This window comes from Callorhinus ursinus, unplaced genomic scaffold (assembly GCF_003265705.2).
Source record: "Callorhinus ursinus isolate GAN/ISIS: 27379988/994484 unplaced genomic scaffold, GSC_fseal_2.0 scaffold44, whole genome shotgun sequence".
Lineage (NCBI taxonomy): Eukaryota > Metazoa > Chordata > Mammalia > Carnivora > Otariidae > Callorhinus > Callorhinus ursinus.
Genome location: NW_027397106.1, coordinates 1,092,528 through 1,118,280, shown reverse-complemented (window position 1 = coordinate 1,118,280; position 25,753 = coordinate 1,092,528). Strand labels below are relative to the sequence as shown.

Genomic DNA, 25,753 nt, shown 5'->3' with positions numbered 1-25,753 from the left:
GCTCCCAGCTGAGCTGGGAGCCCAATGTGGGGCTCAGTCCCAAGACCCCAGGATCATGACCTGAGCTGAAGGCAGACACTTAACCGACTGAGCCACCCAGGCGCTCCTGCAACATTTTTCATTTAACATGCCACTCTACTACTTCTCCAGGTTAATGCATACAGCTAGAACATGATTTTTCATTAGTTGCATATTATTCCACAGTCTGGATGTACAATAATTTATTCGACTATTCCCTTATTTATATACAATAGTATTATTTTTTGCAATAAGCATTCTTGTATTATCATTATGTACTGGGTTATGTTTTTATTTCTCTAGGTGAGGATGTACTTATGTTTAATTTTACAGGATATTGCCATAATACTTTCCAAGAGACTGTAACAGTTCCAACTTCCACAATCATCTGGTCCCACAACAGCAGCCACGTAGGTTTGCATTCAAGGCATGTCCCAATCGGCCATAAGTACCTTTCCAGTTTTATCTTCATCTTCTTCTGTTTCTTTATTTGAATCCTCTGTGCCATCAAGCCAATCCCTCAAACATTTCTTACACAACCATGAAGACATTATGCAGAGTGAAATAAGCCAAACAAACACAAAAGGACAAATATTATATGATTCTACTTATAGAAGGTACTGGAATAGTCAAATTCATACAGACAGAAAGTAGAATAGTGGTTACCAAAGCCTGCTGCGGGGCAGGGGAGGAGAGAATGCGGAGTTACTGTTTAATGGGTACAGAATTTCAGTTTTGGATGATGAAAAAGTTCTAGAGATGGATAGTGGTGATGGTTGCACAACAACGTGAATGTACTTAATGTCACAGACTGTACACCTAAAAATGGTTAAAATGGTAAGATGTATGTTACGTATAAAATAAATTAAAATATTTTACAGTATTTTACAATTAAAAAGTAAAGAAAAAAAAAGCTTTCTTGCACATCTTATACCTTTATTCATACCAAACTCTAAACTCTATCTGGCATTTCAGCAACGCATGAATGAACCAAGGCCTAACTCAAGACCTCCTCTTCCCCCAAACCTTGACAACCCCCTGCCCCAATCCTAAAGGATCACTCCCTTTCAATATCTGTGCTGCTTATTAATCTTTTAATCCTAAACTTCCCTTTGCCACTGTTCATTCCTCTTTGTATCTTGCATTTTCACAAATGTTCATTCCATTCAATAAACACTGAGTGTTACCATTTGAGGGTGAGGTGCTGAGGAAATAAAATGAATGGGACATAGATGGCAAGTCTAGTGAGTTAGATCTATGTGTTACAACATGGCTGTAAGTAGAGTCAACGATGGCAACAAAGGGGAAACGTTCAACTCCACCTGGGGACATCAGAGAAGGCTTCATGGAAAGAAGTTGATTTTGTCCTTTAAAAAATAGCTTATTTTTCTCCTTTTAAATAGCACTCACACATCTTATTTTATTTATTTTTTTTATTTTTTATTTATTTTTTTAATTTTTTTTTTTAAGATTTTATTTATATATTTATTTGACAGAGACATAGCGAGAGAGGGAACACGAGCAGGGGGAGTGGGAGAGGGAGAAGCAGGCTTCCCGTGGAGCAGGGAGCCCGATGCGGGGCTCGATCCCAGGACCCTGGGATCATGACATGAGCCGAAGGCAGACGCCTAACGACTGAGCCACTCAGGCGCCCCTTATTTATTTTTTTTAAAGATTTTATTTATTTATTTGACAGAGAGAGACACAGCGAGAGAGGGAACACAAGCAGGGGGAGAGGGAGAGGGAGAAGCAGGCTCCCCGCCGAGCAGGGACCCCCGATGCGGGGCTCGATCCCAGGACCCTGGGATCATGACCTGAGCCGAAGGCAGACGCTTAACGACTGAGCCACCCAGGCGCCCCAGCACTCACACATTTTAGTACACCTGGAAAATATGGAAACATTGAAAAAAGTCCTAGCACTTAAAAAAAAAAAAAAGACAAACCATTGGTTACATTTTGGTATATTTCTTTCCAGGCTTTTTCTCCATTTTTTTCCCCACATATATTTTTTAACTTTAAGTAATCTCTACACTCAACACGAGGCTCAAATTTACAACCCTAAGATCAAGAGTCACACACATCACCAACTGAGCCAGCCAGGTGCCCCTCCCATACATTTTTTATAAATTGTTTGTAACCATATATACATGGTTGTATATTATATATATATATGTGTGTGTGTATGAGTTCAGGGTTGTGAGTTTGAGCCCCATGTTTGGGATAGAGATTACTTAAAAATTAAAAAAAAACAAAAACAAAAAACGGACTAGAGCTATCTAGAGCCCTATCTAGAGTTAAAGTTTTATCTTCCATCAGCCTTCACTTGAAAAACCTTTAAAAATCAATCAAATGGTGACGCCTAGGTGGTTCACTCAGTTGAGGGTATGACTCTTGATTTCAGCTCAGGTCATGATCTCAGAGTCCTGAGATTGAGCCCCACAGGGAGTCGGCTTGAGATTCTTTCCCTCTGCCCCTCTTCCTGTGCACATGCATGTGCACGCATGCTTTCTCTGTCTCTCTCAAATAAATAAATAAATTTAAAAAAAAGAATCAATCAACTGGGAAACGAGTATGTGCCTGCCCCATATATATATATGTGTGTGTGTGTGTATATATATATATATAAGAGAGGGAACACAAGCAGGGGGAGTGGGAGAGGGAGAAGCAGGCTTCCCGCAGAGCAGGGAGCCCAATGAGGGGCTCGATCCCAGGACCCTGGGATCATGACCTGAGCCGAAGGCCGATGTCCAATGACTGAGCCACCCAGGCGCCCCGAGCTTATTTTAAAAAGAAAGAAGAGAGAAAGAAAGAAAAGAAGGAAGGAAGGAAGGAAGAGAGAAAGAAAGAGGAAGGGAGAAAGAAAAAAAAAAACAAATGAAATCAGTTGGAGAGATCCGATCATATGTACTATCAAAAGTATGCATGTATTTTACCTACAATGTTTGCTACACTAACAGCTCCACAGAGAATCCTGAATTCCCAGTTGCACCTGCAATTGCACTGGAAATGCTGATGGCTGGGAACTTCCTAGATTGTTAAATAAAATAAATTATAATAAACTGTTAACTTTTTTCGTATTTAAAAAAATGTTAAATAATCTATTCAAAGATTTAGCATGTGCCTGGCACATAGTAGATGGTCATTAAATGTTAGTTTTATCATTAAGCTGCCAAGCCAAGGACAACCTTGTGATGCCAGGCACAATGCTAAATGTTTGAATAACTCCCCATTCAGAACAGATAAAGGCTAAGCCCTTACTTCCTCTAGATATGAGGCTTGTCACCTGGGACTTCACCAGAAAAACATATACCTTCCTTCATACCATATGTTAACTCTAGTTTTGTACTGTTCTATACTTTTCTCTTAGGTCCTCTGGCTCTACTCTGAAATTATTAGAAAAACTCTTGGGTAGGTTTGGATCTTCTTCTTGGAGTGCTCCTGAAGACACAATTGTCAGAAATGGAAAAAAAAACAAAAACCAAAAACCAAACAAACCAAAAAACCTCTTTAGAGATAATATAAGGCAATAGGTGTCCCTGACCTAAGAGGAGTTGGCACCAACGAACCTAGGGGTAGAGGAAAGCTAAACTTCATCAAAAACCTTCCATATTGTGAAATCCCTGCATTCTGTAAACTTCTCTTTTCTCGTTTTGCAACAGCTTGTCCCTACTGGAAAACCGCAGACCCTGTTCCCTATACCCTTCCTTATCCTGGACCCTCTGCCCCTTTGTCCCTCCTACTCTCTCCTCTCTAGTCTGCAAAGCTCTAACATCCCGTTTCATGTCTGGCCAAAGAAAATCTGCGTTAGAAATTCACTGGCTTCTTGTCCTTCCTTCCCTGGGCCCAGCAAAGCCTGGGACTCCATCTTGGGGAGATTGTTACTGTAGCAATTAACTTCTGGCAGCCTTGTTTTATCTAGTTAGTACGGGGGGCATCTCTTGGCTTTACTCTATGGTTGTGCAGACTTTGTGAGGCTACTTAAGGGATCTCAGCAAGTCGGAGGGAAGAGCTAGCAGTGTTTGCTAAAGTAACCTTGGATAACCAGGCTCTAAGGTGGGCTCTTGTAATGAGGATTAGGGTAGGATTCCATCAAGAGCTGCCAGTGTTGAGGGCTAAGGAGACACAGCGCCCTCTAAAGGGAGTGCGGATTAAAGTTGCTAAATCAGGCCGACGATATCACGTGTTCTCCTCTCTGCCAATTGAAACTTAATAATCGCTTCCTCTGTTCCCCATGGAAACAACTCCGCCCCACTGACCCTCCCGCCCCATTCAACCGTGAGGTTTTGCCGTTTTATTGAGTCTTTAAACTGACAATCAAATGCCTGCGCTTTCTGGCTGGACACCTTGCTTCTGCTGAGCAAGTTAGTACACTGATTGGCCAATAGAGCAATAGCTGGTACGATATAGTCCAATAATCCTCCTCCTGGGCGGGGTCTAATGAGGACGCGGGGCCAATCAGCGGCGGTGTAGCTTTTGCGGCTCCACGTCGGCACCAGCTGCGGGGCAAGATGGAGGCATTGATTTTGGTAGGAGCTGGAGGGGCAGCCGAGACGCTGCTGTGTCCAGAGGGGCTGGGAGTTGGGGTACAGCCTGACTGGGTGGGGGTAGAAAAGGGAATTCCGGGTAATCCTCGGGGACCGAAGCTTCTGCCAGTCCCTGGAATAAGTGTGTGGCCTAGTGTAGGAACTGTAGGAGCTAAAGCCTCGGTTTAGAGTAGGAAGCTCTTCCGGGGAGAGGGCAGAATCCGTGGAAAGTTGAAGGGAGCACATGGAGTCCTTAGAATGCACAGTATCATAAGCATACTGTATCGGGGTCCTTTAGGTTCCCCCTCATTCTGAGCATTATGGATGATAGCCTGGTTTGACTTTCTCCAAACCTTCAAACTAGCCCCAAATTGTAAGAATAGACTGCAGGTATTTGTCATCACAGGGTCCTCCTCATGGTTGTCACAGCTTGACTCTCCTTTGATAATAACGTTACATTTCTTCCAAAAACGGTTTTCATTTTACTTCCGTCTCCTGTTAATCCCCATTATGTAGGTTTGTCATGGCAAATGTATTCCATCAAAGTTCTGGAATACCTGATAGAGTTAGCATGGATTATAGAATATTTTTCCAGACTCCTTATTCTGTTCTTTTTTTCTCCCCACTAAGACTTTAGGAGTTCTTAGTGCAGGATGTGGGATGCTAACTCTCCCTCTGGTTATATGAGCATTTTGGTGGCTAAAGGGTGTTTTAGATTCCTTGCCCATATTTAAAACAAATAAAATGCTATTACTCCTTCTTTAGAACTGGACTAGAGGATTTCTCTCTAAAATGCACTGTTTTGGGTGCCTGGGTGGCTCAGTTGGTTAAGCGACTGCCTTCGGCTCAGGTCATGATCCTGGAGTCCCAGGATCGAGTCCCACATCGGGCTCCCTGCCGAGCAGGGAGTCTGCTTCTCCCTCTGACCCTCTTCCCTCTCGTGCTCTCTATCTCTTATTCTCTCTCTCTCTCTCTCAAATAAATAAATAAAATCTTAAAAAAAAATAAAAATAAAATAAAATGCTCTGTTTTGCAATTTGGGATGTTAGTACATATGTGTGTATAGGAATTTAACTCCCAGTCTCCTTCCTTGCTTGAGTTGAATTCCAGGCTCTTTCCAAAGACGTTTTCTTGTATCTTTTCCTTCAGCTCTAATATATGTGCACATCGAGATTTTCATCAGGTAAAAGAGAATAACAGGTTTTATTTCTTTTCTTTCAAAATGGTAAAGATAGGGATACTTCTTTCTTAATGTATGGATTGGTCAAGTCAGGCAGCAAGCTTAAAATCTGAGTTTTTTTTTAAATTTTTTAACTTTTTTTTTTTTTAAAGATTTTATTTATTTACTTGAGAGAGAGAGAGAGAGAGAGAGCAGGGTCAGAGGGAGAAGCAGACTCCCCGCTGAGCGGGGAGTCCGATGTGGGACTCGATCCCGGGACTCCAGGATCATGACCTGAGCCGAAGGCAGTCGCTCAACCAACTGAGCCACCCAGGCGCCCAAAATTTTTTAACTTTTTAAAGTAATCTCTACACCCAGTGTGGGCTTCAAACTTGTGACTCAGAGATCAAGAGTCATAGGCTCCACCAACTGAGCCAGCCAGGCACTCCCTGAGTAGTTTTTTGTTTGGTTTTAAGATTTTATTTATCTTAGATAAAAGAGAGAAAGCAAAAGCAGGTAGAGGGAGAAGCAGGTTCCCTGCTGAGCATGGAGCCCAATGCGGGATTTTGATCCCAGGACTCTGGGATCATGACCTGAGATGAAAGCAGACGCTTAACCGACTGAGCCACCCAGGTGTCCCACCCCCTGAGTAGTTTTTAATAAGATATTTTCTGTACCAGGCAGTTAGCCAGTATTCTTAACCAGTTAACAGACTAGGATAAATTCCAGGGAGTTGGTTTCTTTGGAAGTTTTTAGAAAATTTTAAAATGCTCCCTATATCTGTTTACAAGGGAGCCTGCTTAGAGGTATAGGACTGAGGGACATGATGCTTGGGGAGCCCTCTTAATAAGGGATCTGTGTGTAGGGGTGAGTTGAAGGAAGTATATGTGAAAGTCTTCACATTTTCTCTTACCTCATTTTTCAGTTTCTGCTTCCTCAGTGAAGTCTATTTCAATCTGCTGCTTCCTTATATCCATTTTGATCTAAGTACCTAAGATGCCACTTTCACAGATTCCTGCTAAACTGGTCAGGTACCCCTGAACTTTGCTTTTAAAACCATACTGATTCGGGGCACCTGGGTGGCTCAGTTGGTTAAGCGACTGCCTTCGGCTCAGGTCATGATCCTGGAGTCCTGGGATCGAGTCCCGCATCGGGCTCCCTGCTCGGCGAGGAGCCTGCTTCTCCCTCTAACCCTCCCCCCTCTCATGTTCTCTCTCTCTCTCATTCTTGCTCTCTCAAATAAATAAATCTTAAAAAAAAAAAAAAAAAAAAACCATACTGATTCTTTGTCATGAGAAATCTATGTAATGGGGTTAGGGGAAACCAAATTGCAGGGAAAAGGGATGGCTCAAGGAAGCACATATCAAAACAATTAAATTTTGATTCCTCATCCTCCCAGACTGTCTCTCTCATGTTACTATAGGTTTTCTCATCATAGACTTTCTACCTCTTCAGTATGCAGAGTTGTACTTTTAAATATCAGTTAACTTTGTTGGGGACAAAGTACTAACAGATATCAATATGTGTGCTGGTCTCCAGAGTTATTATGATATTGAACTAGTATTTTCCTTCCTCTCTGTCAGCTCTTTCCAACATTTTTTTTTTTTTTGGTTCTTTACAATTTCATTATATTTTGGGCCCCCAATTAAGAATTTGTATATCTTTCTCACCATTCCAGCCTTTTCTCAACCAGAGTTCTAGGAGAGAATTAAGCCCTAAGGCATTCATTAATATAATGAATCAACTTCACTGTATCCACAGTGGTACTAGTTTGTACCATCCTTGGGAGAAGTAAAAAAAAAAAAAAAAGCAGTTATTTAAATAGTTTTCAGTATTCAGTGCTTCAGATGAGGAGTCCTAGTTGAGAATCAGGTGATCCTTCCTAAATTTTTATTTCTCTCTACCCTCACAAACCGGCCCACGAAATTTAGCCCCAACGGATTCAGAATCACCTTCCTGCATTGGTCCTTTTTAACCTCATCCCCTTCTCTGTTTACCCAATAGCATCAGATTACTTATTGCCATCTTTGTTGTGAAAAGTATGAGGAATCCCTGGATCTTACCTTAGCTCTCTACTGAACTAAAGTTTACTATACCGTGATAATATTGAACAGACCACACTCCTTAAAGAGGGCAGACACCTTCTAAAGTTCTTTTGGCTTCCTCCTTTCACATTTCTGTTTCCTGGTTTGGCTGGACCTCTGGAGAAATCTGATCAAAGTATATTTTTCTATCCTCACCTCTATAAGGCACACAGCCATAGGATATTGAGAAGAAGGGAAGGGTAATCTAGAGGGGGTAAAGAAGAACATCTGCCGAAATTTGGTCTGATTATGGGAATTTCTTTTTTCTTTCTTTTTTTTTAAGCGAAGGCAGACGCTTAATGACTGAGCCACCCAGGCACCCCGGGAATTTCTAAATACCAGTAGTTTCCCTTCATTTAGGTACTTTACAGTGGGTCACATTTCTTTCTTGAATTACAGTAATCTGGCTCTAGGTTTTGAGCAGATTTGTTTAATCTTTCTCAGGTCCTCTTGTAGTCTCTAAGGAAAGAGACCCTTTCATCACCTTCCTTCCTGGTGCTTTATAGTGCTCCCAGCCTGCATCTTTGGACTCAGCTTCCTCTCTCCTGCTGTTTTCTGCTGGTTCTCCTTTTCTTAGGTGTGAATGGAGAGGGATCTCTGCAGGTCACCATTCTCCATTAATAACCAATGAAATCTTAAAAGATAATGACTTATCCCCTTACTCCCTTCCCTCTTTACCTTTTTTTCTCAAAACTGAATTACTCTAGCTGTCTAGAACCTTAAATCTTTCATCGTAGGTTTCATTTTTCCTAATCCTCTCTAGATTCACTTTCTGAGTGTTTTTCCGACTAGACTTAATTCTATCCTTTCTCTCCCCTTAGTAACATTTTTTATTCTAAAACAATGACCAAATCCCAAATTCTGAGCCTCGTTCAAAACTCAGGGCATCCAGAGTGCACAAGAGTGTGCTTATATGTGGAGGAGGAAACTATACAGAATACATCAATGACTTAAAGGTTGATATTGCTCTGTGGCCTTCGCTTCCTGAATCATCTTAATGGGGCTTTTGTTAAATTCCTTTGGCACTAACAGTAGAGGTACTTGGCCTACATGCCCCCTCCCCCTGCTCTGGGCAAAGGTATCAATTACATTAAGCCCCCAAAGCACTCCCATCTCGTTCCTGGCAGTCCCCTGTGCCCCTCTCCCAGCTGCGTCCTTGGGGGTGCCTGGCCCCTCCATTTCGTTAGGAGAAGCAATCTCCTCGTTCCTGCACTGTGGAGATATATTTCTCAGCTAGGGCGCGAGCAGTGCCAGCACTGCCCCCGGTGAGGTCCCTGGCAGCCATAAAAATTTTTATTGTGATTATGTTGGTGTCGGGGTGTCCATCTGGGTTATTGCACACCTAGTTTAATTGATTGAAGTTTAATTTATTGACACTTCAAATTAAATGATCAGAATAAACTGTGCTGTTACTCTGGCCGGCTTGTTTTAATGGTTGATTGCTGGAAGCAGACCTCGGCTTGAACTAAAACCCCCAAAGAGCAATTGACGCTGCTTCTAACTCTCTCCATGTCTTGCCCTCCAAGAAGACCTCGTTATAGATTTCCGACGTATTCATATATATTTTTTCCCTCTCCTTCACAGTGGTGGGAAAGAGTTGGTCCCTGGCAAGGTATAAATTATATCAAAGGTCTAGGGGAGCTGTCATACGGTCAGAAGAGGAGGGGGGTTCTCCATGTGAAGAAAGCCAGATCTTTGAGAAGCCAGGTCTTCCCTTCGAGGCAGAGGATGAATGCAATTATCCAGATATTTGAGGGAGCCTAGTGGCAGATTTAGGGTCTTTTTCATCTAGATATTTGCTACTGTTTTTTACTTCATTTACATGACTTGGTTAGAGTTAGGATATTGACAAGACAACTAGTTATGGAAAGGGAAACTCAAGAAGCAAAGGATTGAACCAGAAGTACCTACCTATCCACTTATAGTGGAGTAATTAGAAAGACGGAGGGCAGAGTGCCCTCAAGCAGCTGACGAAGATGGATTGGGAGGTTGAGTCCATGCACATTACAAGATGCTGGTACTGGCAAAGGCCCTTTCACATTCTGTCTTGCCTTTCTCTCAGATCTGATTAGTAGAGGAGTTCTCTTACCCTTAGATTTCCTAGCTTTCATTTTCTGGTGTTTGACCACATCCATCTCTTCAGAAGTCTTTCCTGCTGTGTCACTGAAGTCTCAGGCTGCAGGTGAAGCACATGTATCCCTATCTGGCTGTTCAGTTTTCGCACTGTCAAGGCAGATATCACCACCTACAGCCACAGGTTTGGATAGCTCTACTAACTTTCTTCACCTCCTTTTCTGGGGCGCCTGGGTGGCTCGGTTAAGCAACTGCCTTTGGCTCGGGTCATGATCCTAGGGTCCTGGGATGGAGCCCCACATCAGGCTCCTTGCTCTGCGGGGAGCCTGCTTCTCCCTCTTCCTCTGCCTGCTACACCACCTGCTTGTGCTCTTTCTCTCTCTCTGTCAAATAACTAAATAAAATCTTAAAAAAAAAACACCCCTTTTCTATTTTTTGTGGACTTATTAGAGGGAGACAAACTGGGGCAGAGGATAGCAGTTATTCCTCGGGGTGTGATTTTGAATTTTGGGTTGATAGACTGAAAGATGAACACAGAGGCTGTTCACTCATTCTCTTAGACTAGCAGATATGGGGCAGCGGGCGGGGGGGGTGGGGGGCGCGGAAAGCATGAAACATCATAACCAAGGACTCAGCAGAAATAGATCTAGTTCCATTTAGTATTTCCCTTTACTGAATGGTATTTATTTATTTATTTATTTATTTATTTATTTATTTATTTATTTTCTGAATGGTATTTACATGAGAACTCTTGGATTACTGAACTGGGAAGGCAGGAAGTTCTGATGTTGCTCTCAGGCCTTCTGGTGTGGAGTACTCTGATTTCTGCTTGTTCAACTCCTCTCTCTTTCCACTGCTGCTTGCTCTGTCCTGCATTTCTGTAATTCTTTCACTTTCATAACAGTTGGAGATTTTACTTTGTCGCCCCTGGGGAAAAATTCTACAAATAGCCTTTCTGAATTTTTTTTTTTTTTTTAATAAGTTCTGGGCCCAGTGTGGGGCTCAAACTCACAACCCTGAAATCAAGAGTTGCATGCTCAACTGACTGAGCCAGCCAGGGGCCCAGCTTTCTGAATGTTAAGAGAGGACCTGAGATTTTGCATTCCTGAAGAGCTTGGGCTTGGTTACCTTTGTCCTTCCTGTCTCACAGCCACCAAATTTAGTCATTGAAAGGTGCTGACCTTTGCTCCCCCTGCTGGCTGCATTAGTTTTCTCAATCATATTCATTAATTTATGAAGGCCACACACATATTTATTGAAACCATTATTTGGTGCCAGGCAGAGGAGAGGGGGTGATTTATAAAAGTATCACTCATTCCCCCCTTTTTTTCTCCCCTCTCCACACCATCTTACTATCCTCACAAAGTAGCATATTTAATTCTAACTGAGCTTGAAACCATAAAAATTTGTGAATGTATATTTTTCTGGGAACAGGGTCCATAGATTTCATCAGCTTACCAAAGAGGTCTTCTGTAACTTAAGGTATTAACTTTAACTGATCTAGGGCAGGCCTCTCATTTCTCCGATGAAGAAGCAGAGTCCCACAGAAAGGTAGAACTTGAATTAATGGCCGATCCAGATTATAATAAAGGGTTTTAGGAGTTTAGAGACATTTTCTGCTGGAGCATATGAGTTCTTAGTAGTGACTGTGCTTTCACATTTTGTATCTGTGTCAGATAGGAAGATTCTTCCTAGTTGTCTCTTCCTGACATCACTTCTTCCTTCCTAAGACTTGTGTTCAGTTTCCTCTTTATAGCCGGGATTTAGTCTCATGGCATCTGGGTTATGTTCCGTGGTACCTGTGGCTCCTAGTCTTTCCTGAATTGTGCTTGAATCTAAGCAAACTTTTGGGTAGTGTATAAAAACTATGCTTCCTTGTCAAATCCTTGAGTTAATTCTTTTAAGTCCCTAGGCTTGTGGCTGGCAAATTGGAGCCCTCAACCCCAGAGGAGCTTTTCATTTTAAAGAAGTTGGCACAGAATCAGGGAGCAAAATACTTGCTTAGCTATGTGGCTGGGAGTGGTATCTAGGAATTTTTCCTTCTAGTTTATACTGTTTTGGTTTTACTTTATAAATAGGGTTGAGGGAAGAGCATCTTGTTTCTTGTTGTTCAAAACCTGTTGCCAAGCCAGGGTACTACTTTTGGCATGGCCATAAAGATTTCTTTATAAGTGGAAAATGAAGAACTTTCTAGGAATCTCAACTGGATTCTTACTTGTGCCCTTTCAGCTCTGTGGATAGCATCCTCTAACTCCACAAAGCCTTCTTGGTCATGTCCCTCCCTTCCCTGTGAATTAAATAAAGTAACCAGTCTTAGCCCTCAAATATCCTGTCTGCCTGCTGCAAAGACTTATTATCCGCCCCCTCCCGCCCCTCCTGCCCCAGTCCTTTTCTGGTGGCATTCCATGATTTTATCCCAGAGTGCCCTCTTACTGTATACATTGTGAACTGACTTCATTCCCGTGCTTTTTCAGAGCGCACCTCTCCTAGTTTGACTTACGAGACACACAAATAGCTTTTATCCAGAGCTGCCTTTTTAATATTTTTGCTGACTATAATTCTGAGGAAGCACTGCAGGTCATTCGAAGGCCCACAGGGGGCAGCACTAGGAATGACTTCCTCCTCTAGTCCCCTCTGTGCTGGGGGCGCAGGTACTGGGAGATGTTTTTCACCAGGCTTCAGAAAGCCTCTGATTGAGATCAAAGACTCTTTTGCAGCGGGCTAGTTGCTTGTTCCGTGTTGTTTCAGCTCTCCTGAGGAGCCCAGTCTGGTTTTCTTGATAATAAAAACACAGGAAAATCTATCTGAGCCACCCACCTCCCACAAACCCATCTGCCTACACATCATTTCCAGGCACTATTAGCATTTGAGGTGAAGTTCTGTTATACACTCAGGCTGTGGCTCTCTGAAAGTCAGTGCATCACAGAACTTTGTCTCGAAAGCTTGCTAGCAGCTACACATTTGGGAGTGGGAGGGAAGAATAGACCTTTTAAATCCTTTGAACATGGCCCTAGGCTTGTAGGGTCTTTTTCAGTAATCAGCATTTAATGTGTTACAAGGTCAAGCCTAGTCCATTGTCCAGGACGCCCATTTCTCAGTAGCTGGGAGTTATTTATAAACTTGCCCTTTGCAAAAACTTAAGATGAAATTACATTATCACTAATGTCTTCTGGGGCCTTTAAACTGGCTGGTTTTATGGTCTTAGAGGAACTCTTGGCCTCCCCACTCCTGAGAGGTAAAGGCCCCCGGCAGAAGTGGAACCGGCAGTAGTCAGGAGGTGGCAGGAGAAGTAAAGGAGATGCTGGCTCCAGCTGTAGCAGAGTGGAGAATTAAAGCAGCATTTAGACTCATGCCTAAATTCTTGGCTTCATTTAGTGTGGTTATCCCTTGGAAATTTGAAATGACCAGTCTTTTCTCTAGTGCCTTCTTACCTCTTTTCAGAGCTGTAGTACGTCGGATCTGGTCTCCCTGCCTTCCTTTGCCTGTCTTTTATCCTTTCCAGTAAGATCTAGTTCCTATTTTGGGAGTTTCCTTGATAACATCTTCTAGGAAGCCAGTGAGGAAAGCTAGGAGCGGAACCCAGGGAACTATTTCTATCTTTGCCAGCAGTTTTAGGCACCCATACCCCATTGGCCACAAAGGGCAAAGGGCATTGTTTCCTAGTTGGCTGGTGGCTATAAGGGTTTTTCTTTTCTTTTTTTTAAAGATTTTATTTATTTATTAGAGAGAGACAGCGAGAGAGGGAACACAAGCAGGGGGAGTGGGAGAGGGAGAAGCAGGCTTCCTGCAGAGCAGGGAGCCCGATGCTGGGCTCAATCCCAGGACCCTGGGATCATGACCTGAGCCGAAGGCAGACACTTAACGACTGAGCCATCCAGGCGCCCCAGGGCTTTGCTTTTCTTTGGGATCCATCTCATTCTTTCTAGGGATGCCAGACTCTATGGCTGCAAGAACCAGTTACCTATGCCAGATTAATGCCCAGTTTAAACCATTAGGAAGCTCTCCAAGTTTCCTGTGAATGTAGAGAGAGGAACAGAGCCAAAGATTTCCAGGGAAAAGGTTGTAGGAAAAATCTTTTCTAAATTTCCTTCCCTGTGGGCTTCTTTTCCTCTATTAAGGAAATTCATTCCCATTGGTATCTCCCTTTGGTGAATTGAGGATCCAGTTGCTATAGCATTGAGGCTGCTTTATGGGAAGATCTTTCTGTGGGGCATAGGAGTTAGGAAAGCTTCTCTGTTTGTGACCTTTTAGATGATATTCTAGGGGACTTCCCTCTGCTAGACACAGAGTTCCTTATTTTGAGACAATATTTATTCCAGGGAGTAACGTGTATAGGGTAGGCATCTCTTAAGTGTTTATCAGAGGAGAGATAAGTTGGTAGTAATATCACCCAAAATGGCCACACCAGAATGTCTACCTATATTTGGAAGTCTAATTATAAGAGGGTCCCTTACATGCTTACTGCTTCAAGAAATTTTTACTTTATTCTCATGCTTCATTAGTTCTAATAATCATTCAACAAATACTGAGAGTATAGTGTGTGTCACACATTGTTCAGGACACTTGGAATAAATCAGTGAACAAAACACAAAAATTGCTGTTCTCAAGAATTCAAGTGGGGAAAGCTTACATTCTTCATCACCCTGTTGTCAAAAGACTGGGTTCCCTTTACTCTTCATTCTTAACTCCTTGAGGTAGGGTTGGTTCTTTGCATGGAACCATAAACCTCCTGGAGCCTCATGGGACAGTTTACCTTTGTAGAGGTTGTAGTTTCTAGATCCTTGGCAATAATTCTTTCATCCTCACTCTTGGGTCTTTATTAAACACATGCTTGGAGATTATATTTAGCCCCTGTGAGGACTGCGGGTTTCCTAAGTAAGGCCAGGAAAGGAAGGCAGCAAAGCAACAGCCCTTTCTCATAGTACAGGGGAGGGATATCAGTGGTAAGTAATGATGATTAGAAATTCAAGGAATGTGAGGGGCACCAACCGGCTCAGTTGGTAGAATATGCGACTCTTGATCTTGGGGTTGTGAGTACATTGGGCCTGGAGCCTACTTAAAAAATATATTTAAAAAAATTCAAGAAATGTGAACCTGCAGACACCTTCCATACACATAACACTGCCTCCCTTTCCTTCCTCTTTGTCTCCTGGTTAGCTGGTTCCCTAGAAGTTGCAGGAGTAGAGGAGCTTTTGCAAAGTGTTATGTTTTGCAGTTGAGTGTAACCATTAAGGCCGAGGCTATGGTTCCTTTATGAGAGCCATTATCCTCAAAATTTGATTTTGGGTAGTAAAAGAACACTCCCCTCCTGCTCAGTATATCTAGGCTTCAGGCTTCTTAGATTCTCTTCTTACTACTTCTTAATTCCCCCCAAATTCAGATTGGTTTATGTCTTGGGAAGTTAAGTGGTAGTGGTTGTGGGTGTAGTAGAAGAATTGGGATCATAGGGGAAGTCTTGGAAGATGGATGTCTCACGGGGTTGCATTCATAACTGGTGTGTCTGTGTGCATGAATGTGTGCACTTGCATGTATTCTCATTTCCCTCTGCACAGTGTGTGGGTGGTTTAGGGAAGGCTTGCTTTATGCCTCTGCATTGCTACTGCATTGGGACTGCAGAAACTTCCAAGTATACTAGGGCATTCAACCCTATTTTCAGATAGCCTCGTGCAGTGCCTATTAATTAATCTGGTCACATTCCATACCTACCTGTGCATGGGAGACCAGGGAGGGAGAGTAATGTGGAAAATAACTGTAGCATAGTATTTGGAAATAACAGCATGACCTACCTTGATTAAACCCTTTGTGAGTCTGGCTCAGAGAAACAATTTCTCTGATGCTGCTTTGGAGTCCTTTGTTGAAATGCCCCCTCCCTCAATTCAGTTCATTCACCACTTGATCATTCTCAGTGGGAATTGCCTAAATCTAACCAGGCTGGGATAGGGGACATACAGAGGCACCTCTGTATCCCCTTGCAGCCCCAGTGGGACTAGGGGAACATATTTGGTCTGCCAGTGGTGGCAGGAGCCTCAGGACTGAAGTTATGTTCATATCTCTTCAGGAACCCTCCCTGTATACTGTCAAAGCCATCCTGATTCTGGACAATGATGGAGATCGACTTTTTGCCAAGGTGAGATTCCCTTTGAAATTCATTTTGGAGCAAGACAAAGACTTATTCTGAAATTTGGATCTTGGGACTGCCCCTGTTATCTCATATTCCTTGATACTATAATTTTGAGAATTCTTACATTTTCCTGTACCTACTCCAGGTAAAACCCAAACTGCTTCTGTATCTTAGTTACCCTGCTTCCATACTTGCCTCCCACAAATTTTGACCTCCTTTGTTGTCAGCATCAGATCAGGGAAGAGCTTGGGAACCTTGGTTTCTGAACAATACAGTGTCTGGGTGTGAGAAGCAGGCTCCCCGTGCCCATCTCTCCTGTCCCCTTTTCCTTCTGCCTTGTCACCCTGCCTGGGTTTGTCCAGGGAATTCTCTTGCAGTTCCAGGGTTCCAGCCCTAGGTCTGCAGTCACTACCAAGATTGTTACCTCCTGACGTCCCCCGTGTGATGTTTCTAACTTTGGATCTATTGAAAGAGAGGAGAAAGGACACCCCTCTCCTCTCCATATTCTCCCCCTCCTGTGGAAATTTTTTCTGTCCCTGGTGTATTAACTCCGGGCGAGCACAGCATAAATCAATCAGCAGGTAGAGATTAGTTTAGAATTCACCAGCTGTTCCTCCCTGTAATTGGATGTAACTATGCAGGACACCTTTTGAAACAGTTATCCAGTTACTAAATGCCAGACCTGTCATAGGTCTTCAGCTGACTGCGACGGATTAGCCCCTAAAGAGCAGAACGATTTAGTAGCCTGTATCTCCACCCTGTGCCAGGGAGAGCTTGGGAGTGGGCTCAGCAATGTGCTAGATGGTCTCTTGCTCCTTGCAGGTTGCAGAAAAGAGAGCTAAGATACAAGATTGGGGTAGGGTTTGCCTTTTTTTAGAGAGGTTTATGTAGCCTTTCCCCATTCCTCAGCTTTATACTGTGTGTGAGGGTCTGAAAGAAGTGTTCTGTGCTTCTAGTGCTTTTTGTGTTCCCCAGCACTGCTCCCTGACATGGGGTAACTCCTAGAGAGCACTTGATGAGAGTAGTTTCAGGATTGCTCTCCTAGAATGCAGACAGGGGCAGAGCTTCATCATAGGGCTTGTAGACCTCTGCCCCTCCAGTCTCAGAAATGTGAGGTGGGCATGCTTACAGCAGGGTCTTTAAAAGTTTTTTTTTTTTTTTTGTATTCGCTTACTCACTGACCATTCCCTCCCTCCATAGTTTTTCCTCCTTCATGTCAGTATTTTCCCCTCACCCCATGCGTTGAAGGAGAGAAATCCAAGATCCAGGGCAAACACAGACACTAATCATTCTGGGCTCCCAGCTCTAATGACCCAACCCATCTCCTTTCTCTCTGACCAGTACTATGACGACACCTACCCCAGTGTCAAGGAGCAAAAGGCCTTTGAGAAGAACATTTTCAACAAGACCCATCGGACTGACAGTAGGTCATTTTCCTTTCACTGCTCCCTGTGTTGGGGGAGCCATGGTGGGCAGGGGGTGGCAGCAGGACTGCAGAGAAGGGATAAAATGACTGCTTCCTTTTTCTCTTTTTACCTCCTCCCCTCATATAATAAACTCTTCAGAATGTAATGGGGAGGTGAGTGTACCTCACGCGGGAATACCGTGCTGGAAGGTTGGCTGTTAGCTACCTGTCTAGTCCCTGGATTTATGAGCCTCACTTGACAAATTTAACTGCAGCTCTGCTTACTGTACCGCATCCATTAGGGCAGGTAAATGGAAGTCTGTAAAGGTGACCGCTCTGCATTTTCACCTCCGAAGGATCGACTAGTATCCTGTCTCATATACAAGGAGGGAAATAAGGGTAGTTCGTGGGGAGGTGGTTAGAGAAGATACATTTTGATTTCCCCAAGTTTGTACTATCCTTCTTCTGCTACTACCCAGAAAGAAAAAGCAGGTCAGCTTTGGTCTTTGGGGGTTATTATGACCTACCATACTTCAGCCCAAACAGCTGAATGCCAGGAGTTCACCAGTAATTCCTTCTATCCTGCTTTCTTATCTCAGGCCACCCACTGTTTCCACCTTCCCCTTCCCCCCCCCAGGTGAAATCGCTCTCTTGGAAGGCCTGACAGTGGTATACAAAAGCAGTATCGATCTCTATTTCTATGTGATTGGCAGCTCCTATGAAAATGAGGTGAGAATCCCACCCCTCTTTGCTATCTCTGATCCCACTTCCTAAACCATAGGCAGGACATAGTTACTGGTTCTGGACCCTAGAGTGCCATGTCCCTCTGGCTTCTGACTCGGGTAATAAAGTTGTCAGGGATCCCTGCTGACCTCATAAACATGGCCTAGCAAACAAATCAACCTAGGGTGGAAGTTTTCCCCAATTGCTCTTTTTGTTTTTTCTTTTTTTAAGTTCTGTTTATTTAAGTGATTTCTACACCCAGTGTGGGGCTCGAACTCACAACCCTGAGATTTAAGAGTTACATGGTCCTCCGACTGAGCCAGCCAGGTGCCAATTGCTCTTGCTTTTTTATCTCCATGTAGGAGACACCATATATATTTAAATACATACTAACATATATCAGTGGCCTTCCCTGTGTAGTGTTTTTAAAGATGGATTTCTTTTTTTAAGATTTTATTGAGAGAGAGAATATGTGCACGTGCACATGCGGTATGGGGGGGTTGCTGGGGAGGTAGGGGCAGAGGGAGAGGGAGAGAGAATGTTCAGTAGACCCTGTGCTGAATGTGGAGCTTGACACAGGGCTTGATCTCATGACCCTGAGATCATGACCTGAGCCAAAATCGAGAATCAAACACTTAACTGACTGAACCACCCAGGCATCCCTTAAAGATGGATTTCTGAGGTTTGGTCAAGGTTGGGGGGATGCTTGCTCCTGCTATGAAGGGTCCACACCTGACTGAGTTTGGGTCAATTAGCCAACATTTGGGGTCATGTTGAAGCCATACATTCTGAATGGATCAACTTGAGAAGACTGTGGGTATAGTCTTCCTATGCACAGGAAAAGCTACTTACCTCAGGTAAGTCTCCAATGTCTAGGAGAGTAGATAAGTAAAAATAAGCCCCCACATAATTTGAAGCAAAAGCAAAAGTTTGAGAGAATGAATTCTTCTGAAGTTCTTACTACTTACTACTTTAAGTGCTTTGTAAGGTACATTGTTACCTAGATCTTACAGCACTTCTGTGAGTTTTGGGCATTAGTGCCCTTGTTTTATAGATGAGGAAACCAAACCATGAGGAACGATACGAAATTACTTGCGTATGACAACTGTTGAACTACAGAAGTGGCAGTTTCATATCGTTCAACCTAATAACTTTTCCAGGGTCACATATCTAGAAATGGCTCAGCTGGGATTTAGCCCAAATCTATTTGACGCCAAAGACCATGCTCTTTCCACTAACCCTCTGACCTTAGCTATTGTTTGGATATTGATTTCTTTACCTAAGATACCAGGTAACGCATATACAGTTGGCAAAGACATGTAAAGGACTGTGATGGGAAGGTTTGAACAGTCTGGTCAAAGAGAGACCTCGAATTGTGGGATTGTGTAGCAGAATTTATTTCTGTGAGAAACCACAGGTCCTCTTCCTGTTTTGCTCTCACTTCCACGTTATGCTTTTGGTCCTTTATGAAAGCCTGTGTCTTTTGATGCCTAATGAATTAGTGGGTTTTGTGTTCATGTAGCAGTTTTCAGGGCCTTGAAACTTATCCTTCTGCTTCTTCTGTCTCCCAACAGCTGATGCTCATGGCTGTTCTGAATTGCCTCTTTGACTCATTGAGCCAGATGCTGAGGTGAGCAGGCCATTGTTGACATCTGTTTGGGAGAGAAAGTCACTATTCATCAGGCCCAGGGGTTTGTGGGGGAATTAGCAGAGGCTCCAGAGAATTGATTTACCTTGAGAAGTTAGCCTTATTATTTCAGAGTAATTCCCACTGATGGGGAGGACTGGATGGAAAGTATGTCCCTCCTGTGGGATAATTATCCTAAGAAAGGGGACTGGGAGGGAGCAATGTCTCTCTACTCTCTTATTACCCAGTGGCTATGTCAGAGTTCTGAGAACCGTTAATGCGCTTTCCTAGACTTCATTAGAAGGTAGGGAAAGGGCAAGCATAGGGAAATATCCCAGATGTAACATTAGTACCTTAGGAATGGAGGCAACATTCCCAATTTTTAACTTTAGCCCTTAGGTTTTCCCTTCTTTAGAAGAGGAAGAATATACCATTTACCCTCTCCTCCCTTTCCACCTCCCCAGCAGCCCTCTGTTCCCCACGTAGATGGGCAACAGAAGAGATATAAGAGACTTTTCCTGAAAACATCCAGGAGTCTGAACTTCATTCCCCCAGCAGCTCCCAAGTGAACCTAGTACAGACAGCCATCCACCATTCGGAGCAGAACAGCAGGCGCTCTCAGCACCACAAAATCAGCAGGGCAAATGGCTCAGATTTCCTCAGGAAGGGGATGATTTATTTCTTAGCCAGGTGAATGAATAGACTTCATTTTGGTGATCTAGTGAAAGAGTCAAACTGACGGATGTGACTGGCCACATGCACAACCACCGGATCTAAGGCTGGTGGATGAGGGCCCTGACTGTTCCCAGCCCCGTAGTTGGGCTTCTTTTTAAGGCCTGAGAAGAGCTGGAGAGGGATGGGGGCGAGGGGGAGCAGAGAGAGGCTTAGAAGGTTTGTCAGAGCTTAAGTACAAATAGAGTTTGCACTCAATTCCTCTCTACCTCCCGCCACTTCCAGATTGAGTTTAGCTGTTTATTTCCTTTTTTCCACCCACTGATGTCAGCGTTTATGAGCAGTGTCACTAGCAGCATCATGGTAGGTAGGGAAGAAACTAGCTCTGGATAATCAACCCTTGAATAGTCAGAAATTGCCTGTAATTTTTTTTTTTTTTTTAAGATTTTATTTATTGACAGAGACGTAGCAAGAGAGGGAACACAAGCAAGGGGAGTGGGAGAGGGAGAAGCAGGCTTCCTGCTGAGCAGGGAGCCTGATGCGGGGCCTGATCCCAGGACCCCGGGATCATGACCTGAGCTGAAGGCAGACGCTTAACGACTGAGCCACCCAGGCACCCAGAAATTGCCTGTATTTTTTGAGTCTCTTTCCTGACATTCCTGATCCTTACTCCTCAACTAAGAGTAAGAAGAGGTTTAGAGTGGATAAGCCAAAAAGTTCTTACTTACTTTTTAGTCTCTGTGGTTGGTGGAGACATTTTATTGGTCTAGTTTTGGATCTCCAACTCAGACAATGTCCTAGGATTCCTTTTATACACAGGCTGGTTTTTTCTCTTCTCTTGGGGACTCAGGAAAAATGTAGAAAAGCGAGCTCTGCTGGAGAACATGGAGGGGCTCTTCTTGGCTGTGGATGAAATCGTAGATGGAGGGTGAGTTTTCTGACCTGCCTGGACCTCCTTGGATTTGGGGTGAGGGGGTCGGATAATTGCCTCTGTCCTAAGGCAAGTGGCCTGAGTGACCACAGTATCCCCACAATGAATGAGTGTGTCTTTCAGGACAGAGTGAATGCTGGTTTCTTCTTTGTCTTCTTAGGGTGATCCTAGAGAGTGATCCCCAGCAAGTGGTACACCGGGTGGCATTAAGGGTAAGCAGGAGTGTGCTCCCCTACATCCCCCATCTACTAACTGTCCAGGACCAGACCTGCTAAATGCATCTAAAGGTCAGGGCTTATAGAATACATACAGCCTTCCCCTTCCCTTTCAATTTCTCGTCTCAAAGAGGGGAAGCAGAAGGAGCATACTTTTGCCCCTTACCTGGTACCTAGGATCCCATATAGTCTTTGCACAGAGGAGACATTTAATACATACTTAATTAAATCAAAGATGAATAAAAGAAACTTTAATATTAATGGTTCTGAAACTTAAAGGAACTTGAGTTTGACTTATACTTCCTTTGGGGATGGATCCCAATCAGATGAGTCAGGGGAGTGTCTTCCTTGTCTTAAAGTCTGAGGACAGCACCTCTCTGTTAGGAAGCATTTATTTGCCAGAACCTCAGTCTTCTTTTGGTGGTAGTAATATCAGAAAGGGGCCTCTGAGTTAACCATAGAAGCCTCCAAGTCTACTAGAGAGATAATGGTGGGTATAGAGAGAGACTACCAGGAAATTGTGGGGTGCAGAGATGTTTAAGCAAAGCAAATCTCCCCATTCATAGGATGTCCCAGCTCTGACCTCTACAGAGTGAAGGCTGACAGTGTCGGGTAATGGGAATCTTCTCCCTTAACTGCCGTGGGTTCCATTTGCATAGTTTAATCTTCTCCTCTAACATATGTCTCTATGTGGCAAGAGAGAGGGTTCCCCCCCCCCACTCCCGCCTTCCCCTTCTCAGGCTGCTGTTGCAGCAGTTTATTTCTTGAAATTAACATGCTGTCGTTACCCATCAGGCCTTGCGGGATCCATTAAATTACCCCTGGCTCCCCCTCATCCTTTCCCTAGTGATATTGATATTCAGGGAAGGTCTTCTCTAACTAGGGAATCAGGTCCCCCACCCCCAAGTTGAGGATCAGATAACCTGCTGATTACTTGTAATGGAATAAATCTTTTAAGAAGTCCTCCTGCCTTAAAACAGAAGATGGATGAAATGACCCTTTCCTACTCACAGTCCCTCTGGCCAAGAAAATTGTGGCTGTACTACCTAGAAGGGACTGAGAAGTCAGGCATCTGCCTTTTGCTTCAGTTTAAAGAACTACCTTTTCCCTCTCCATCACTGACTACTTACTCCAGCTTTCTCCCATGCTAAATGCTTGTCTCTCTGTGTCATAGGGTGAAGATGTCCCCCTTACGGAGCAGACCGTGTCTCAGGTATGACTTTCTCCTTTCTTCCTCTCCAGATGGACTGGGCCACTAAAGAGGCTAGAATAGCATTCCACCCCAGCCCAAGTCTGAATGAGTCTAGAGCCTGAAGGCACATCTTTTCTTGGCTCCCTCTTATTCCAGAGAACTGGGGACTCATATAGCCAAACACTCTCTACCCACCCAACTCCTGTCCCACATTCCTGTGAGCAGTGGCTGTCAGCCTTGCTATGTACCCTTCAAACCCTCCCTGCCTGATGCCTCATTCAGTGATTTATTCCCAGCAGAGGCTTGCCTTAAGCAGATGGTCTGTGTGTGTGTGTGCGTGCGAGCGTGTGCACACGCGCACGCACACACACGCACGCTCTCTCTCTCTCTCTCTCCTATTATTCAAATGAGGGCTAAGCTGGAAATGCATATTCTAGAATAAGCAGGTTTTGCAGATCCATCCTGCTACTTTGTGGATAGATTGTCTACCTGATGTGGGAGGCAAGGGAGGGATTCTGTTTTCTACCTACTTGGAATTCTCACCAAGAAGTCCATCTGGATGTGGTAACCCCTCCTTTCTAACATATGTCCAGTAACCCCCAGTTTTTTTCTTTCCTCCCAGGTATACCTCTTCTCTCTTCATCCCCCCAGTGGATTTGAATTTTTTTGGAATTTCCCAAACTGACAATCCTCTAGGGCCTTAGAGAGCTTCTTCCTATCCCTCTACCCTTGGGGATTTTGTATTTGCCATTCTTCTAAGGACAGGGAAGGCAAGTGAGGGGAAGGAGAGCCCCAGTCTCAGTCCTTGCCCTGCCCCCCAGCAAGCCCCTCAACTGCCACCCTTGTCCCTGCAGGTGCTGCAGTCAGCAAAAGAACAGATCAAGTGGTCACTCCTTCGGTGAAGACCTCACTGTTCCTGGCTCCTCACCCCCTCAAAAAATCCACACGTCTGCTGTGACTTCTCATCCAGTCCCCCAACTGATGCTCTCAGGGTCATCTCGGGGATCACAAGGGTTCCTTAAATCTCCATTCTGTCTGGTTGCTCCCCCAAACCCCCATGTATGCTTCCTATTCTTTCTTACTTTTTTTTGCAGTCTGAGAGTAAAGCTCCCAGCAGATTCTAAATGCAGGGTAGGGGAAGCACCCTCTTCCTTTTTACACCAGATTATGCTCTCATGCTCTCCTACCCCCCATATTTTCTTCTCAACTTCTCTGCCCTTTGCTGCAGTTACACTTGAGATCAAAGCAGGAGAAAGAATGTGCTGAGTGTTTTCCTCCCTTTGCCTTTACTGGGCCTTCATCCCAACAGCCCATATGTTAGTGAGGGGAGGGAGAGAGAGAATTCTTTTCTATAGGATGAGTGGGGGTGGCATATCCAGTCTCAGCCACAGCCCCACTTACTGGCCTCAGCATTTCTTCCCATCTCTTCTTAACTGCCCTGTCCTCCAGCCTTGGAAAAAAGACTGGGAACAGCTCATGGGTAGGGGACAGAGTGGAAGAAGCAGGGATTTAAATTTTATTGGATAGGGCTTATAAAATTCTGTATTTCAGTCACAGCTGCATTCTTTACCCTGATCCTGGCTTATAGCTTCAAAACCGCTATGGTCTGTGAGTGTTCATTGTAGGAGTGTCTGTCTCTTGGTCCACTACCTTGACTCTCCACCTTCCCTACCCATGGGATCTTTGCCTGGCTTGTCCTCACTGTGCCCTGGAGCAAAGCCAGTCCCTGAACTAAAACTCCATTTTAGTCTTGGGAAGAAGAGTTTTTGCTCAGAACTGGGGAGGGGGTGGGATTTATGACTTGGGCCTCTGGGCTCTGTCCCCTTTCCTCCCCCACATGCATTTCACTCCTCTGCCCTGGGTCTGCAGTCTCTGCTGCTTAACCCTATCTTCTCTCTGCCTCAGCCTTACATCCAGGCAGTAGGTCTGGGCTCTTTCCCTCCCAAGGTCGCTGAGAGAGGTGCCTTTCTTCAGAAAACCTTTGGGATTTGGATTTCCCCAGGAAGATGGAGGTCTAATCTTTCCCCTTGACCCAAAACTTCCCACAAAAATGTCTCAAAAAAAAACCTTCCTGAGACTTACGCCTTCTGTCCCACCCACTAACTGCCAGTTCTCCAAGACTGAAGTGGGGTGAATAACTGGGCATATTTGATGGGGCACTTTTGTGTCAGAGATGTATGGAGTCAGGAGATAGCCACCTTCATATACTGCTCTGTGCAAAGAGGAATAAAACAGATTTCTTTTTCCAAACTGCCTTTGTGTGATGTTTCTGTTCCTCTTCCTCTCTTTTTGGCAGCTGCTTCTATTCCTCCAGCGCACCGCCCCCCCATCACTCCCCATCTTATAATATTTCTTCCCTCCTACCTCAGAGACTCCCCAGCATTCCACCCCCCCTCCCATCCCTAATTTACGGGGCTGTTTGCCTCCTTGGCATCTCTCCGTCCCCTCGCCAGGAAATTGGCGCCAGGGGTGGGGTGGGGGTGGTATTTTCTCAGTGGGAGTCCCAGGGAACTGACTGCTCCCCACAACTACCCCCAAAGCCAGCTGCCTGCTCCCGCCTCAGCCATTAGTAACCCGGAGACGCGCACCTGCGTGGGGGCTCTCCTCAGCCCCTGCTCCCTTCCTGCACCTCCCACTCCTGCTCTGAAATGGCGCTGAGCGGGTTATTTATCGGAGCCAGCGCTGCTCCAGAAGGTCAGGACGGTGGTGTAAATAACCTCTTCTCGCCATTTCCCCGTCCCTCCAGAGCCTGCTCCCCTCCCCCTCCACCACCTTTATTCGAACAAATGAATGTGGCTGGGCTGGCGCAGAGCCTGGCCCTGCATCTTAATGGGGCGCTGAGCTCACAAGATGGATTTAGCTGGGGTTTTATGGTTGCCGCGGCGACAGGAGAATGCTTTGGTTTTCTTTCCCCCTTCCTCTGCAGGATTTTAAGGAGGGGGGAGTGTGGGGAGCCCTCCTCTGCACTGCAGTTTTGAAGGGTCTCCTTCTCAGTCACCTCTACAGCTCA

General features: G+C 44.5%; 1 protein-coding gene across 2 annotated transcripts; it reads left to right on the top strand.

The window, feature by feature from the left end:
* The first annotated feature begins 4,459 nt into the window (after window positions 1-4,459).
* COPZ1 (COPI coat complex subunit zeta 1) lies at window positions 4,460-24,993 on the top strand. Of its 2 annotated transcripts, none has more exons than XM_025883071.2 (9): window positions 4,460-4,544; window positions 15,916-15,984; window positions 17,320-17,401; window positions 18,021-18,112; window positions 19,681-19,736; window positions 21,256-21,333; window positions 21,497-21,548; window positions 22,726-22,764; window positions 23,598-24,993. In XM_025883071.2, the coding sequence occupies exons 1-9, from the start codon at window positions 4,527-4,529 to the stop codon at window positions 23,643-23,645; spliced, it is 534 nt and encodes a 177-aa protein (XP_025738856.1). In that variant the 5' UTR covers window positions 4,460-4,526; the 3' UTR covers window positions 23,646-24,993. The 2 variants fall into 2 exon arrangements, with proteins under 2 accessions (XP_025738856.1, XP_073737981.1); XM_073881880.1 differs by lacking the exon at window positions 23,598-24,993 and adding an exon at window positions 23,366-23,527.
* The last annotated feature ends 760 nt before the right edge of the window (window positions 24,994-25,753 follow it).